Source organism: Salmo trutta, chromosome 13, assembly GCF_901001165.1.
Source record: "Salmo trutta chromosome 13, fSalTru1.1, whole genome shotgun sequence".
NCBI classification, from domain to species: Eukaryota; Metazoa; Chordata; class Actinopteri; order Salmoniformes; family Salmonidae; genus Salmo; species Salmo trutta.
The window spans coordinates 44,801,449-44,820,056 of NC_042969.1; the positions used below are offsets into that span (position 1 = coordinate 44,801,449).

General features: G+C 42.9%; 1 protein-coding gene across 4 annotated transcripts in view; it reads right to left on the bottom strand.

Annotated features, from left to right (window-relative positions):
- The window catches only part of irs1 (insulin receptor substrate 1), an 82,911-nt gene extending 64,745 nt beyond the window's left edge, over positions 1–18,166 (bottom strand). For 3 of the 4 annotated variants that reach the window (XR_003880687.1, XM_029772168.1, XM_029772169.1), the window contains exon 1: positions 14,279–18,166. Coding sequence is in view for 3 of the 4 variants with exons in the window: in XM_029772168.1 (XP_029628028.1) it covers positions 14,279–17,489 (3,211 nt within the window). In the remaining variant the exon portion in view is untranslated. The remainder of the gene's footprint in view (positions 1–14,278) is intronic. The other variant, XM_029772167.1, reaches the window with a different exon arrangement.
- Between the last annotated feature and the right edge of the window lie 442 nt (positions 18,167–18,608).

Sequence of the window (18,608 nt, forward strand, 5' to 3'; positions counted from 1 at the left end):
ATGTCCTAATGTTGCTGCTTTTATATGGGGTCAAGACATGTTAACACTACCAAGATGGAAAAGTCGACTGAGAAGTCTAAAGAAAACTTGGGTTACAGCTGAGGAAACCTTATGAAAGAAAACAGTGAGAAGCCCAGTTGGCCTAGGCCTATTTCAATATTATTCTAGCAATGTGCAACCTACCTTCAACGCACAGTATCTTAGGCCTAATAAGGGAGGATAAGCAAAAATGTGACTAAGCTTATAATTATCCAATTCTGAGGACAGCCGAGTTGCTAGCTCCTGCAGCCTATGATGATTCACCCATCACACAGCCAATGATGCTCGTTGACTGTGTCAATCACTCCACTCGTGTCTTTTTCTACTTTTGTATATAAAAAAAATATATATATATATATATACACACACACATTGGGGGTACATAAACATAACCAATAGGGGTACATAATCATGATGGGACAAAGGTGGATATCGCCCAACCCTAACACACATTAAAATAAAGCCTTTTCCCCTGCTCCAGCTCTGCCAATCTTGGCTCGGCGCCCTGTGATCCCTTGCACCCAAGCCCATGGCCTGCTAATCCCATGTGACACGCTAAAAGGGCGGCACGTGACAGACACATCACAGCGACCAGCATCGTTATCTGTCACAAAGGCAGGAGAGGAGAAGAGCACTGTGGGGATAGGTGGGATTTTCCCCAGTTCCACCAATAGGGTCAGCACTATGCTATACCAGACCTCAGGCTACCACCGTTGAATCAGACACGTTGTTTTTCTCTCAATGTAGGGACGCATGGATGTGTGTGTTGTAGTGTCTAGTACAGACATGTTTTCCAATTGTGCATGCACAACCCCAAAAAAGTGTGTAATGGTTTTATTCCAAAATCTATGCTAGTAATAAAGCATTTAAGGTCTTTTGCTTAAATAAAAGTGTGTAATAATAAATTGAAGTGTGAGAAAGTAAACAAGATTAGCCAAAGAATACATACACACAAGATGCAGCTTGTTCCAGCATGCTCCCTAACACACACAGGACCTCCATTTCGCGAGTATATACTAGAGGTCGGCCGATTAATTAGGGGCGATTTCAAGTTTTCATAACAACTTGGTAATCGGCCTTTTTGGATGCCGATTACATTGCAATCCACGAGGAAACTGCGTGGCAGGCTGACCACCTGTTACGCGAGTGCAGCGTCAAAAGGACCTTGTGGCTGCAAGGAGCCACGGTAAATTGCTAGCTAGCATTAAACTTATCTTATAAAAACAACCAATCTTAACATAATCACGAGTTAAACTAGTAATATCATCAACCATGTGTAGTTAACTAGCTTGTCCTGCGTTGCATATAATCAATGCGCTGCCTGTTAATTTATCAATCGAATCACAGCCTACTTCCCCAAACGGTGTTGATTTAACAAAAGTGCATTCGCAAAAAAAGCACAATCATTTCACAAATGTACCTAACCATAAACATCAATGCCGTTCTTAAAATCACTACACAAGTATATTTTTTTAAACCTGCATATTTAGTTAAAATAAATTCATGTTAGCAGGCAATATTAACTAGGGAAATTGTGTCACTTGTATTGCGTTCAGTGCAAACAGAGTCAGGGTATATGCAAAGGTTTGGGCCGCCTGGCTCGTTGCGAACTGTGTGAAGACCATAATTAATTTGCCAGAAGTTTACATAATTATGACATAACATTGAAGGCTGTGCAATGCAGAAGCAATATTTAAACTTAGGGTTGCCACCTGTTCAATAAAATACAGAACGGTTCCGTATTTCACTGAAAGAATAAAGGTTTTGTTTTCGAAATGATAGTTTCCGGATTTGACCATATTAATGACCAAAGGCTCGTATTTCTGTGTTAACCTGTTAGGGCTAGGGGGCAGTATTTACACAGCCGGATAAAAAACGTACCCGATTTAATCTGGTTACTACTCCTGCCCAGTAACTAGAATATGCATATAATTATTGGCTTTGGATAGAAAACACCCTAAAGTTTCTAAAACTGTTTGAATGGTGTCTGTGAGTATAACAGAACTCATATGGCAGGCAAAAACCTGAGAAGATTTCATGCAGGAAGTGGCCTGTCTGACAAGGTGTTGTTCTTCTTGCCTCTGTTTATTGAAGACTGAGGATCTTTGCTGTAACGTGACACTTCCTACGGCTCCCATAGGCTCTCAGAGCCCGGGAAACAGCTGAACAATATCGAGGCAGCCTCTGGCTGAAACACATTATCGCCTTTGACAAGTGGCCGATCAGAGGACAATGGGCTTAGGCGCGTGCCCGAGTCGACCCTGTGCTTTATTTTCTTTCGTCTGTTTACCTAATTGCAGATTCCCGGTCGGAATATTATCGCTTTTTTACGAGAAAAATGGCATAAAAATGTATTTTAAACAGCGGTTGACATGCTTTGAAGTACAGTAATGGAATATTTAGAATTTTTGTCACGAAATGTGCCGTGCGCGTGACCCTTATTTACCATTCGGATAGTGTCTTGAACGCACGAACAAAACGCCGCTGTTGGAACCTAACTATGGATTATTTTGGACCAAACCAACATTTGTTATTGAAGTAGAAGTCCTGGGAGTGCATTCTGACGAAGAACACCAAAGGTAATCAAACTTTTCTAATAGTAAATCGAAGTTTGGTGAAGGCTAAACTTGCTGGGTGTCTAAATAGCTAGCCCTGTGATGCCGGGCTATCTACTTAGAATATTGCAAAATGTGCTTTCACCGAAAAGCTATTTTAAAATCGGACATATCGAGTGCATAGAGGAGTAATGTATCTATAATTCTTAAAATAATTGTTATGCTTTTTGTGAACGTTTATCGTGAGTAATTTAGTAAATTGTTAGTAAATTCGCCGGAAGTTTGCGGGGGGTATGCTAGTTCTGAACGTCACATGCTAATGTAAAAAGCTGGTTTTTGATATAAATATGAACTTCATTGAACAAAACATGCATGTATTGTATAACATAATGTCCTAGGTGTGTCATCTGATGAAGATCATCAAAGGTTAGTGCTGCATTTAGCTGTCTTCTGGGTTTATGTGACATTATATGCTAGCTTGAAAAATGGGTGTCTGATTATTTCTGGCTGGGTACTCTGCTGACATAATCTAATGTTTTGCTTTCGTTGTAAAGCCTTTTTGAAATCGGACAGTGTGGTTAGATTAACGAGAGTCTTGTCTTTAAAATGCTGTAAAATAGTCATATGTTTGAGAAATTGAAGTAATAGCATTTCTAAGGTATTTGAATAACGCGCCACAGGATTCCACTGGCTGTTACGTAGGCGGGACGATTTCGTCCCGCCGGCCCTAGAGAGGTTAATTATATTATAATTAAGTCTATCATTTGATACAGCAGTCTGAGCGGTGGTCGGCAGCAGCAGGCTCGTAAGCTTTCATTCAAACAGCACTTTACTGCGTTTTGCCAGCAGCTCTTAGCAATGCTTTAATGCAAAGCACTGTTTATGACTTCAAGCCTATTAACTCCCGAGATTAGCCTGGCAATACTAAAGTGCCTATAAGAACATCCAATAGGCAAAGGTATATGAAATACAAACGGTATAGAGAGAAATAGTGGACGCGTCATAATTCCGATAATAACTACAACCTAAAATTTCTTAACTGGTAATATTGAACCACCAGCTTCAATGTTCTCCTGTTCTGAACAAGAAACTAAGCTTTTTTTTACATGGCACATATTGCACTTTAACTTTCTTCTCCAACAGTGTTTAATTAATTATTTATTTGACTAAATAGATTTTATGTATAATAATAAGTTAAAATAAAAGTGTTCATTCAGTATTGTTCTAATTGTCATTATAACACATACATACACACATATATACACACATACAAAAATGTTTAAAAATCGGCAGATTAATCGGTATTGGCTTTTTTTGGTCATCCAATGATTTATTTTTTTATTTCACCTTTATTTAACCAGGTAGGCCAGTTGAGAACAAGTTCTCATTTACAACTGCTACTCGGCCAAGATAAAGCAAAGCAGTGCGACAAACAACACAGAGTTACAAATGGAATAAACAAACGAATAGTCAATAACACAATAGAAAAAGTCTATATACAGTGTGTGCAAATGGCGTGAGGTGGTAATGCAATAAATAGGCCATAGTAGCGAAGTAATTACAATTTAGCACTGGAGTGATAGATTTGCACACCAGTATTTCTACTTGCACAAGAGCAAAAAAGTAAATAAAAACAATATGGGGATGAGGTAGGTAGATTGGATGGGCTATTTACAGATGGGCTGTGTACAGCTGCAGCGATCGATAAGCTGCTCAGATAGCTGATGCTTTAAGTTAGTGAGGGAGATATGTCTCCAACTTCAGCGATTTTTGCAATTTGTTCCAGTCATTGGCAGCAGAGAACTGGAAGGAAAGGCAGCTTTGGGGATGACCAGTGAGATATACCTGCTCGAGCACGAGCTATGGATGGTTGTTATGGTGACCAGTGAGCTTATAGATGACCTGGAACCAGTGGGTCTGGCGACAAATATGTAGCGAGGGCCAGCCGACGAGAGCATACAGGTCGCAGCGATGGGTGGTATAAGGGGCTTTGGTGACAAAACGGATGGCACTGTGATAGACTGCATCCAGTTTGCTGAGTAGAGTGTTGGAGGCTATTTTGTAAATGACTTCGCCAAAGTTGAGAATCGGTAGGATAGTCAGTTTTACGAGGGCGTTTGAGGCGTGAGGGAAAGAGGCTTTGTTACAAAATAGGAAGCCGATTCTAGATTTAATTTTAGATTGGAGATGTTTAATATGAGTCTGGAAGGAGAGTTTAGTCTAGCCAGACACCTAGGTACTAATAGTTGTCCACATATTCTAAGTCAGAACCATCCAGAGTAGTGATGCTAGTTGGGCAGGCGGGTGCAGGCAGCGATCAGTTGAAAAGCATGCATTTAGTTTTACTAGTGTTTAAGAGCAGTTGGAGGCCACGGAAGGAGTGTTGTATGGCATTGAAGCTCGTTTGGAGGTTTGTTAACACAGTGTCCAAAGAAGGGCCAGAAGTATACAGAATGGTTTCGTCTGCAGAGGTGGACCAGGGACTCACCCGAAGCAAGAGCGACATCATTGATATATACAGAGAAAAAAGTCGGCCCGAGAATTGAACCCGGTGATACCCCCATAGAGACTGCCAGAGGTCCGGACAACAGACACACTGAATTCTGAGAAATAGTTGGTGAACCAGGCGAGGCAGTCATTTGAGAAACCAAGGCTGTTGAGTCTGCAGATAAGAAAACAGTGATTGACAGAGTCGAAAGCCTTGGCCAGGTCGATGAAGACTGCTACACAGTACTGTCTTTTATCGATGGCGGTTACGATATCGTTTAGTACCTAGAGCGTGGCTGAGGTGCACCCGTGTCCAGCTCAGAAACCGGATTGCAGAGCGGAGAAGGTACGGTGGGATTCGAAAGGGTCAGTGATCTGTTTGTTAACTTGGCTTTCGAAGACTTTAGAAAGGCAGGGCAGGATGGATATAGGTCTATAACAGTTTGGGTCTAGTGTCACCCCCCTTTGAAGAGGGGGGTGACCGCAGCAGCTTTCCAATCTTTAGGGATCTCGGATGATACGAAACAGGTTGAACAGACTGGTGATAGGGGTTGCAACAAAGGTGGCGGATAATTTTAGAAAGAGAGGGTCCAGATTGTCTAGCCCAGCTGATTTGTACAGGTCCAGGTTTTGCAGCTCTTTCAGAACATCTGCTATCTGGATTTGGTTGAAGGAGAAGCTGGAGAAGCTTGGGCAAGTAGCTGTGGGGGGTGCGGAGCTGTTGGCCAGGGTAGGGGTAGCCAGGAGGAGAGCATGGCCAGCCGTAGAGAAATGCTTCTAGAAAGTCTCGATTATCGTGGATTTATCGGTGGTGACAGTGTTTCCTAAGCTCAGTGCAGTGGGCAGCTGGCAGGAGGTGCTCTTATTCTCCATGGACTTTACAGTGTCCCAGAACATTTTGGAGTTTGTGCTAAAGGATGCAAATTTCTGTTTGAAAAATATAGCCTTTGCCTTCCTAACTGACTGCGTGTATCGGTTCCTGACTTCCCTGAAAAGTAACATATCGCGGGGACTATTCGATACTAGTGCAGTCCGCCACAGGATGTTTTTGTGCTGGTCGAGGGCAGTCAGGTCTGGAGTGAACCAAGGGCTATATCTGTTCTTAGTTCTACATTTTTTTGAAAGGGGCATGCTTATTTAAGATGGTGAGGAAATTACTTTTAAAGAACGACCAGGCATCCTCTTCTGACGGAATGAGGTCAATATCCTTCCAGGATACACGGGGCAGGTCGATTGGAAAGGCCTGCTCGTTGAAGTGTTTTAGGGAGTGTTTGACAGTGATGAGGGGTGGTCGTTTGACCGCAGACCCATAGCGGATGCAGGCAATGATCGCTGAGATCCTGATTGAAAACAGCAGAGGTTTATTTGGAGGGCAAGTTGGTCAGGATAATATCTGTTTAAGGTAACCGTGTTTACAGATTTAGGGTTGCACCTGGTGGGTTCCTTGATAATTTGTGAGAGATTGAGGGCATCTAGCTTAGATTGTAGGACTGCCGGGGTGTTAAGCACATGCCAGTTTAGGTCACCTAACAGAACGAACTCTGAAGATAGATGGGGGGCAATCAATTCGCATATGGTGTCCAGGGCACAGCTGGGAGGTGAGGGGGGTTTATATCAGGCGGCAACAGAGAGAGACGTATTTCTGGAGAGATTCATTTTTAAAATTAGAAGTTCAAACTGTTTTGGCATAGACCTGGAAAGTATGACAGAACTTTGCAAGCTATCTCTGCAGTAGATTGCAACTCCTCCCCCTTTGGCAGTTCTATCTTGACAGAAAATGTTGTAGTTGGGTATGGAAATCTCAGAATTTTTGGTGGCCTTCCTAAGCCAGGATTCAGACACGGCAAGGACATCAGGGTTGGCGGACTGTGCTAAAGCAGTGAGTAAAACAAACTTAGCGAGGAGGCTTCTGATGTTACAATGAAACTAAGGCTTTTACTGTTACACAAGTCAACAAATGAGAGTGCCAGGCGACAGGCAGGGCCTGGGTTAACCTCCACATCACCCGAAGAACAGAGCAGGATGAGGGTACGGCTAAAGGCTATCAAAACTGGTCGTCTAGTGCGTTGGGGACAGAGAATAAAAGGAGCAGATTTCTGGGTGTGGTAGGATAGATTCATTCTAAAAATAGCAGATCTGTCTCACATTGGGTGAGGTGGGTTGCCGGAAGGTATATTTAATTTTTTTAAATGGAAAAAGAGATTTAAAAATACACAAAAAAGATGAAAAATACAAGATTTACACAGGAGAACAACAAACAACGTCTGCACTGCTACGCCATCTTTGAATTGATCAATAAAATCGGTCGACCTCTAGTATATACACAAGACATTGTTTTCACCTTTGACATGTTAAACACACTTTCTACCCACCAATCCATCAGAGGGGGGGGGGCTTCCTGAAGGCGCAAATAAGCAGAGAAGGGTTACACAACTCTGCACCCCAGTCTACACAACCCCTATGCACACGCACGCACATAAAACCACACCAAGCAACCCCTACATAACAGTCTCTCTTTATCCAGCACTGTGAATGGCTGGTATTTCACAGCATTTCAATTATAAATGTTCCTCCGCGGTCTAGAAAAAAATATTTTCTCCTCTCATTCCATCTTCTCTGCAATACTTGACACACACACCCCCCCCCCCCCCCCCCCCAATTAGGAAATGATTCAGACCCCTTGACTTTTTGCATATTGTTACGTTATAACCTTATTCTAAAATGGATAAAATTGTTACTCTTTTTTTCATCAATATACACACACAATAACCTATAACGACAAAGAACAGGTTTAGAAAATTGTTGCAAATGTATATAAAATAAAAATAAAACATGAATACCTTATTTACATAGGTATTCAGACCCTTTGCTATGAGACTCAAAATTGAGCTCAAGGGCTTCTTGTTTGCATTGTTTCTCTCGTTGACAGTGCATGTCAGTAAAAACCAAGCCATGAGGTCAAAGGAATTGTCCGTAGAGCTCCAAGACCAAATTGTGTCGAGGCACAGATCTGGTGAAGGGTAGCAAAAAAAATGTCTGCAGCATTGAAGGTCCCCAAGAACACAGTGGCCTCCATCATTCTTAAATGGAAGAAGTTTGGAACCACCAAGACTCTTACCAGAGCTGGCCGCCCGTCCAAACTGAGCAATCGAGGAAGAAGGGCTTGGTTCAGAACCTGTTGGTCACTCTGAGAGAGCACTAGAGGTCCTCTGTGCAGATGGTCGAACATTCCAGATTGAAAAACATCTCTGCAGCACTCCACCAATCAGGCCTTTGTGGTAGAGGGGCCAGACGGAAGCCACTCCTCAGTTAAAAGGTACATGACCGCCCGCTTGGAGTTTGCCAAAAGGCACCTAAAGGACTCTCAGACCATGAGAAACAAGATTATCTGGTCTCATGAAACCAAGATTAAACACTTTGGTCTGAATGCCAAGTGTCACATCTGGAGGAAAGCAGGCACCGCTCATCACCTGGCCAATACCATCCCTATAGTGAAGCATAGCGGTGGCAGCATCATGCTGTGGGGATTTTTTCAGCGACAGGGACTGGGAGACCAGTCAGGATCGTGGCAAAGATGAATGGAGCAAAGTGCAGAGAGACCATTGATGAAAACCTTCTCCAGAGCACTCAGGACCTCAGACTGGGGTGAAGGACAGGACAACGACCCTAAGCACACAGCCAAGACAACGCAAGAGTGGCTTCAGGACAAGTCTCTGAATGTCCTTGAGTGGTCCAGCTAGAATCCGGACTGGAACCCGATCGAACATCTCTGGAAAGACCTGAAAATAGCTGTGCAGCGACAGTCCCATCCAACCTGACAGAGCTTGAGAGGATCTGCAGAGAAGAATGGAAGAAACTCCCCAAATACAGGTGTGCCAAGCTTGTAGCTAAATACCCAAGAAGACTAAAGGCTGTAATCGCTGCCAAAGGTGATTCAACAAAGTACTGAATAAAGGGTCTGAATACTTATGTAAATGTCACATTTCCATTTATTTAATTTCTTTATGTGCAAACATTTCTGAAAACCAGTTTTTGCTTTGTCATTATGGGATAGTGTGTGAATATTGATGAGGATATTTAAAAAATATATATATTTTAGAATACAGCTGTAATTTAACAAAATGTGGAAAAAGTAAAAGGGGTCTGAATACTTTGAATGCACTGTGCGTATTGGCACACACACAAAAACACAGGGCAATTCCATGGTAACAGAATGACTCAGACTCAAGATTTTTCACCTTAAAATGCCAAACTAAAACCATTGATTGCACAGGGACCACTTTCAACAATTTCCACAGAACATTTGACAAAAACACATTTACATTGAACAAAAATAAAAACACATCATGTAAAGTGTTGGTCCCATGTTTCATGAGCCGAAATAAAAAGATCCCAGAAATTTCTCTCAAATTCTGCGCACACATTTGTTTACATCGGTTAGTGAGCATTTCTCCTTTGCCAAGATAATACATCCACCTGACAGGGGTGGCATATAAAGAAGCTGATTCAACATGATTAAGCATGATTATTCACAGGTGCACCTTGTGCTGGGGACAATAAAAGGTCACTCGACAATGTGCAATTTTGTCACAACACAATGCTGCAGATGTCTCAAGTTGAGGGAGCGTGCAATGTCCACCTGAGCTGTTTCCATACAATTGAATGTTAATTTCTCTACCATAAGCCGCCTCCGTCATTTTAGAAAATTTGACCGTAGGTCCAAACGGCCTCACAACTGCAGATGTGTGGGCGAGCAGTTTGCTGATGTCAATGTTGTGAACAGAGTGCCCCATGGTGGTGGTGAGGTTATGGTATGGGCAGGCATAAGCTATGGACAACGAACAGAATTACATTATCGATGGCAATTTGAATGCACAGAGATACTGTGACATAATCCTGAGGCCCATTGCCGTGCCATTCGTCCACCACCATCACCCACGGCCCTAGTTCTTCCATGGCCTGCATACTCACTAGACATGTCACCCATTGAGCATGTTTGGGATGCACTGTATCGACATGTACTACAGGGTGTTTCAGTTCCAGCCAATATCCAGCAACTTCGCACAGCCATTGAAGAGGAGTGGGACAACATTCCACAGGCCATAATCAACAGCCTGATCAACTCCATGCAAAGGAGATGTGTCGTGTTGCCTGAGGAAAATAGTGGTCACGCCAGATAGTGTTTTTCTAATCTGTGACCACAGATGCATATCTGTATTCCCAGTCATGTGAAATCCATAGATTATTGCCTAATGAATTTATTTCAATTGACTGATTTCCTTATATGAACTGTAGCTTAGTAGTATAATATTTGAAATTGTTGCATGTTGAGAGTATTTTTGTTCAGTATACTTGAACAGTGCAGATTACGTAACAATGACGGTAAAAAATATATATTTTAAAATCTTAAATATGTAGTCTAAATTAAGATTCAAAGTAATTTTAATTATTGAACTACAGTAACTGAAATGGATTAACACCTGACAATAACTGAATGACATGGGTCCCTGATCTGTGCTATTCAGAAATGCATAATTTTGGATATGTCATGTATTCATTGTGATGTATCCTGAACAGGTACACAAAAGATAGAAAAATGCAATATTCACATTTGTGTGTTTGGGTATTATTCTACACATTGGCTATTATTCTAATGAGGTTCCCCCCGAACAAGACCAAATTTGGTTGGTACGGACAGACCAAATCTGAATTAATCATAAATGTCTATGTTTCACAAGTTTGGACTCAGTAGAGCACAGCACAGTACCGGGGCAGCAGGTAGCCTGGCGGTTAGGATCGATGGGCCAGTAACTGAAATGTTGCTGGATCGAATCCCAGAGACGAAAATTTACAAATCTGTCGTTCTGTCCTTGAGCAAGGCAATTAACCCCAATTGCTCCTCCAGGGTCGCCGTCAATAATGGATGATCCCCTGGCTGTGACCTCACTCTCCAAGGGTGTCTCAGTTTGCTGTCCAAACTTGTGAAACATAAAACGTCTAAATTTCAGCTACTTTTCAATGTCTATGGACGTCCGGTGTCGGTTGGTGCTCAGTGGTTGAGGACGCTGGTTACAGTAAATGGGTAGGTGTCAGTAAAAGGTGACATTAACTGGAGAGGGAAGAGCGAAAGAGAGACAGAGCGACAGGGAGAAAGATAGGAGAGAGACAGGAGGGGTTGCCCAGAGTTTTCACAATTATGAGCTGAACTCAACAGTATGCCAGTGGAAGGCGAGGACAGTAGCAGGCGACCCAACTGTGGTTAATGAATTTTAGCCAATTCAATTGCAGTCATTCTGTTACTGATTTTGTAATGAATGACACATTTGAATCACTTAATAAATCATAAACAAAATCATCATAATTGAAAAAAAAACAATTTGTAGGTTTACCTTTACTTACTTCTGTGAACTTTCATTATCCTCCCTCATGAGGGAGAGAAATGTGAAAATATCTTAAAGATGTGGGGGTTTTGTAAAAGAACAGCAATATTTCCTAAACTTACAGAAGGCAAATCATTTCACAAAAGGAAATTTAAGTGTTGAAATTAGTTGGCAAGGGTCTGAACTGCAACAATATTGTGTGTTGATGTATTTCTAATACCTTTTAAGACTTTTTCTGGTAGATGTTTTCTAAGAGCCGTTTTCCATCTGACCAGAAATCAAAGCCTTCACTTATTCCTAATTTAAGGATGAAAAATGGTTGAAAATAAATGTACATGCCTGAATTAAAAACATAATAAACTCATTTTTCATTTGACACCAAATTTGAGGTGCTCCTATGAACTTCACATGTTGGTGCTCATGGGTACTTTTAAATGGAAATGGCCAACAACAACCCATGTCGGCATACAAGGTAGGCCCACCGCCAGAGAAAAGGCTAATGTAATTCACAAAAGACATTTATAGTTGGACGATCTGTGAAAGAAGAGCTTTTTTCTTGAAAAAGATAAATATTTACTGGTGCCCTGAGAATACACTCTAGTCAGAGCTACAAAGAGGGCTCTCATCCATCTCCTATTCCATTTGTCATCCTGAGAGAATTATGTTGGAGTGAGACTGAGTGTGGAGTGAGACTGAGTGTGGAGTGCTCGAACATTAAGATCTTTGATCCAGCCAATTGCATGTTACTTAATGAAACACCAAAACTTAGCTACTCCTTAATGGCATTAGGTAAAAATGCTTTAACAACAAGAAAAAGTGGAAAGAGTTTGAGCTATATGGAAAGAGGAAGGAGAATTCAGACATTAGGCTACTTAACCAAGACAAAAAAAAAAACGTTTCTACATGAATATTTGTTTTTATTTGTATTTAGGGGTGGATCAGCTTAATATTGCGGAAAGAATATTGCTTCCATCAATGTAATTGTCTGCATCATTTCCAATCCCCCATATATTTTTTGGGTAAATATATATATCCATACACGCATGCATGCATATACACATATATACATACATACATACACACACATACCTATATAGACATACATACTTTTTTTTTAAAGAATATACCTTTATAATTATTCCACGCAAACCCTACCACCGATCCCCCAATTGGAGTAAACTAATAAACACTTCGGCTTTTACCTTCAATTTATTCATCTTATACACATTTTACAGACACAGTCTATTTTACAATAGTTCTTTTTTGTTTGTTTTTAGTCCTTCCTCTATTTCTGATGTCCATCCAGTTTGACTTCTATTTGTAACTGTGCTATTTCACAAAAGTTCTGAACCTATATACATTTTACAGACCCCGTATGTTTTACATTGTTTATCTTGTTATTAGTCCCACCCTTCAGCTCCATTCAACCCCTCCCATCTATCTCTCAACATCATCCATTTCGGATTTCTATTTGCCATATATTTTTCAACTGTGCTGTGATGCTTCACAAAACAATTGAACCTTTTTATTCTCATAGCTTCTACAGATTGTAAATTAAAAATAAACATTTTTGCTAAGATTATTATTATATTATTGATTGATTGACTATGGCTTTTCAAATCACCCAGTATTGCTATCTGCGGCGTTAGTTCTAGGCAAATGTTGCAATTCTTCAGCCATTCCTGGACCTGTGACCAAAAACGAGCTACATATGGACAATACCAAAATAAATGATCTAATGACTCTGCCTCCTCACAGCAGAATCTGCAGAGCTGGGAAGATTGTATCCCCCATATATATGACATTCTATTAGTTGCAAGAATTTTGTATAGCAATTTAAATTGAAAAATTTGAAGTTTTGAATCCGGCGTTGTTTTGCGTATCAATTCATAAACCATGTGCCATGGAATGGGTACATCGAAAATCTCTTCCCAACTATTTTGCAATTTATATGGCACAGCTGTCAGTTTTTTGGTCCTTAAATGAAATTGGTATATGTTTTTATTTATCACACTTTTCTTTAACCATTTATGTTCTTTAATACAGGGCCAACATACAAGTTCCTTACTTTTTTACCCTTCTACTTGCCTCTTCCATTTTTGTGGTAATGCTGCAATTAATTGGTTGTAATTTTGGGTAGAGCAGACATTTCCATATGTATGTGTTAGCTGCATGTGTGACATCATTCAACCAGTCCTATTTATAATATCATTCACTAAAATTATACCTTTTTTAAACATTTCTTCGAAAAAAAATTTTTTTTATCAACTACTATATTTTCATTTAACCACAATATTTGTTGTATTATTTGTTCTGTCTTTTCAGGTGGATTAAACTGAAATTGCAAACAACTTTCTAAGGCTTGTTTAAAAAATAAAGATATGAATACTTAGTTTACCTATATGAAACTGTACTAAACTGATTGGAGCTCAGTAGAGTAGCTCAGTAGAAAGTCAAGCTCATATAGTCATGTATTACATTGCAAAATAAACTAATTCTGGCTCCTGAGAAACCTCTTATGAGTGGGCCAGCTTAAGGGAATCACCCAGGTCTGGAACTGACTGAGTACAGTATGTTTTCTGCTTTCAATGTGCTTGCTTATAAACTTGGGACTTCATGTTTCATCCATACAGTAATCTGAATGGTGGTATGCACAATGACAAAACATGAATACCACAAGTATTTTCATGGAAATAGGCTCAACATTTCCGAGGGCTAACACACAAACTCTGACTCCACCCACAGACATGCAACGCACACACACTAACAAATTCAGAATTGTTATGAAAAGATGCTACGGGGAGTGGACAGTCTTACCTTCTCTGTGAGCGGGGTTCATCCTCGACTCGTCTGCTTTCTGAAAACTAATGCTGGCATAGGCGCGCAGATCCTCTGGGGCACTCCCACCTTGCGTGTCCCAGGCTCTGGCCCGGAGGGAACTCCACTCTGGGAGGTTCTGGTCCTGAGCCAGGTCCAGGTCGATGTAGTTCAGCCTGTTCTGGTTCTGTCCGTTAGAGCTGGGCCCTGATGGGCTTTCTCTCCTCCCGTTGGCAGATAATGGGGACTCTCCCGGCTTCAGCCACACATTCTCGAAAGAGGAGGAGCTGTGACGTTTCACTTCCTCCACGGAGGGCGAGGCAGCGCTGACCAGGACTCCCGTGGAGAAGGTCTCGGAGCTGTGCCGGCGCCGGCCCTGCTGGTCAGCGCAGATCAATTTAGCTCCCTGGTTCCAGATGAAACTAGAGTTAACCCTGGTGAAAGCACTCAGCCCAGAGAGAGGGCCCATTAGTCCTAAGGGCACGGCACTGGGAACCGCACCCAGCACAGACAGGTCTTGGCTTGGAGGGGACACAGAGAAGGGGGTGACATCAATGGTCGACATCGGAGCGTTCAGAATCATCTGTGTGTCAGAGTAGTCAGTCTGTGCCCTGCTGTAGTCCCGTCTACAGAGGTTCTCACAGGGGATCACAGAGGAGGAGGGAGCCACAGGGGCCACTATAGTATAGCCATCTGTGCAGGAGGCTAGGGGTTTGGCTGCCCAGCTGGGAATGCCCCTGCCCTGAGCACCCAGGTGCATGTTCATGTAGTCTGAGGAAACCTCTGCTAGCCTCTCTGGGCCACTCCCTGGGAACACAGGGGAGAAGTGAGTGGCCAAGCCAGCTGAGAAGGCCTTGTCGTTGAACTCTATGTTGACATACTCCCCGGGGCTCTTGGGATCTGCAGGGAAGGGGCACTCATGGGTGCGAGGCAGGGTGCTGGCTTTGTTGCCCTCCAGAGAGAGGCGCGTGGGCCTGGTCAGCCTGCTGTCCATATCAGCTATCTTGGGCTTGACCACGGGCTGACCACTGTAGCCCTGTCCCATCAGACGGTCGCTGCTCGTGGAGGAGGCTAAAGAGTGTCCAAAGGCCAGGTGTCCAGAGCTGAGCGAAAGGTGAAGGGGGTTCTGGTCCAGCTTCCTGTGGCTGTCTTCAAAAGAGCGAGGCAAAGAAAAGTAGGCGTACATGGACTTGGGTGGATCCTCTACCAGGTTGATGTAGCAGTGTGGCGGCGTGCTAGTCATGGAGCAGCTCACCGGTGACATGTTCATGTAATCCCCGCGTGACAACAATTTCTCCTCTGTGCTCTGGACAGATAGCTTAGGGTTGACCCCATTGGTCCAGACTTGACCGTAGTTTGTGGTGTCTGGTGAGCAGCTCCCGCTGGGTGACATCATCATGTACCCATTGGAGTCCATTTTGGGGTGCTGGTGGGAGTTAATCTGCTGTGGCACTGACACACTTTTGGGGCTCATGGGCATGTAGTCGGCACTTTTACCTGTGGCAGGTGCCACACCTGGGGTCATGGGCATGTAGCCATCATCTTTTTGGCTCACCCTGTTGCCCTCTAAGGAGATGTCTATGCCCTCCTCTGGGTATGAGTGTGTGGGCATGAAGGCAGAGTGCTTGTAGCTGGATGCTCGGCTGCATGACGAGTATGCAGGCTGCATTACTGTGTACTCCTCCAGCGATACTGTGGAGGACTGAGAGGGGGTCTTCTGGTGGCACACTGTCAGGGGAGATGTGCTCGAGGAGTGTGTCCGTTTCCTGAAGCACTTCTCCAGCTCAGGCTCGTCCAGGTGGGATGGCGTACCATGGGGGTGGGGGCTGCAGCCACAGTGGCCCCTCAGAAGAGTTGCAGACTTCGCCATGCAGATGTAGTTGTTGAGTTCTTCCTCCCTGGCGGGCGGTGTGTGACCCAAGGAGTCAGGTGTGACACTGCGGAAGGAGCACCTGAAGTCACAGGGGCTGGATCCATACTCATCAGAGGAAATGAATCCCCCGTCAATAGGAGAGCCAGATATGGAGGCACTGGAGTGGCAGGGGTAGAGACAGTCTGAAGTGGAGCCGTGCCCGCTCGTACTGCTGGAGGACAGGCTAACTGGGCTGATTGCTGAGGGGGAGCAGCGCAAAGAAGGCATGGGGATAGACCTGCTGTGGTTGAGGGGAGGGTGGAGGCGGGAGGCCCCTCTGTGTCTGTGAGATTGTGTCCTGGCAGCACAGGGGCTCCCATCCACTGAGGCTGGTCTGGACATGGTTCCTTCGCCATCACTAGAGGCTCTCACTCTGAATGAATGACTGTGCTTTCCCGGGCCAGCAGGCGAGGTGGCCGTCACACTTTCAGTCTGGGACCTCCTTCCCAGTCCCACTTGGCTAGGTGGCAAGTTGTTGTGGTGATGCCTTCTCAAAGGCACAGAGATTGGGTTGGAGCAGTTTGACGAGGAATGGCTTTTGCTCCGGGGACGAAATTCCTCACTCATCGCTTTCATCGCCTCCAGGATGGTTTCATGCATATTTTGAGCAACAACAGAGTCGTCCACTTGCATCCAAAATTCCCCCGGTCCTGTGACTGCGGATCTTCCCACTTCAATGAAAAAGAAATTCTCTGAATGACCGCATCTCCTTATATTCATTAATTGCAGCACGACCGCCGCTGCGTCGGAGTTCAATTTCACAAAGCTGATGGTTTTATTTGTTAGGCACAATCTGTAAATCCCAATAAAATTTTTGGTGTGTCCCAGGCCCTTTGGTTTCAAAATAACTTGCCAGACTTCTTTAAAGGCAGGTCCTGGCATGGTTTCTTCTCCATAATTCTCCTCTGCCATCCCACTGCCACCAACAACAGCATCATGAACTTTACCTTTGTTGTGTAGGTCCACTAGTGCTTGGTGCCACCTGTCTTGTTCCTGCTCGCTGTCTGCTGCAATAGAGAAATACTCATCCTTGGTGTAAAGAGCCACCAGGTATTTGTTTTTGGAATCTGCCCTTTTATTTATGTTGAAGCAGCTCTCCAGCAGGATTGACCTTTTAGGCACCCCGGACTTGTGTCTCCATTTTTTTTCATTTTCGTAGTACTCCAACCTGGAGGGTCCTGCAGCACTAGCATCCCGCAGGACAAAAAACCTCTTGTGCATGCTTTTAGGTTTCCTTAAATAACCCACCTTTCTTACATCTGAAAAACAACCCTGCTGCTCTGTAGTTGGGCTAGCCATTTTTTAATTTTAAATAGTACTTGTATTTAAAAATACAACTGTTATTACTGAAATAAAAAGGCAAAAAATATTAGGGTATTTAGATCCTAATATAGCCATTGAAAACGAGTTAGTGTGGATCTTAACTATGAATTTGCTATGGCATACGTCTCAAATAGCTAAACTAACGGCGCTAAACCAATAACAATGCTGTCAAACTGTTGGTGCTGCAGTGGAATTACTAAGCAGTTTGCTACATTTTCTCCCTAAGAACGTAAAATAACATACTCTATAATAATTGATCCTTTCATTATGATGACAAAAAGTTGCCTACCAAAATAAGTTCAAACTCACTTCAGTCCGGAGTTCAAAACAAGCCCCGTCAGCATATGACCCCATTTCGCATGCTCGGTAACCACCAAGGCAGGCTTGTCCCGTCGATAGCCCTGGTTGCAAAAGCGCAACCCATGAAAATAAAACATGTATCAGTGCATTCGATTATCTTTTCAAAATATGTTAGAGTCCAATGTCATACCAAGCCGATGAATGTGAAGTGGGTGCAAAGTGTTTTCTTCTCCACTTTTAAATCCAGTAGCTGTAAACAAAAACAAGGCTCCGTGTTTGTGTGAGTATGATACAATCCCTATCGATTACAGTTTGCGCTCAAGGAGATGCCCACGTGACGATTCTATGCATAGACAGTTTAAACAAGGGATACGGCCTACCTTGGCACAATAAACCGCGTCAGCCTATCCCCTTGCCATAATAGGCTCGTTGTAAGAATCTGATTGGCCAGAGTTTATATCAATCCGTTAGCGTGACGAAGTTGCGCTTAAAAAAAGCCCCAAAATCAAATTTGCCTATATCTAAAAGTTCATGATTAAACAAAAAAACGTTTATCTTTATTTAAGGTTAGGGATCGGCATAAGGTTAACAGTGTGGTTAAGGTTAGGTTTTAAAATGACATTTTAAGAAGATACATTGTATAAATAGGCGGGGTTTATTACTTTGTGGCTGTTGTAACTAGTGACGACCCTTTGAATGGGAGTAACAGTAGAAATACGCGTTCTATGAAGTTATGGTGTCTTGGGTTCTAGAACCGTGCTTTCAAAGTCGATATTTTACTGATTTATATAATGA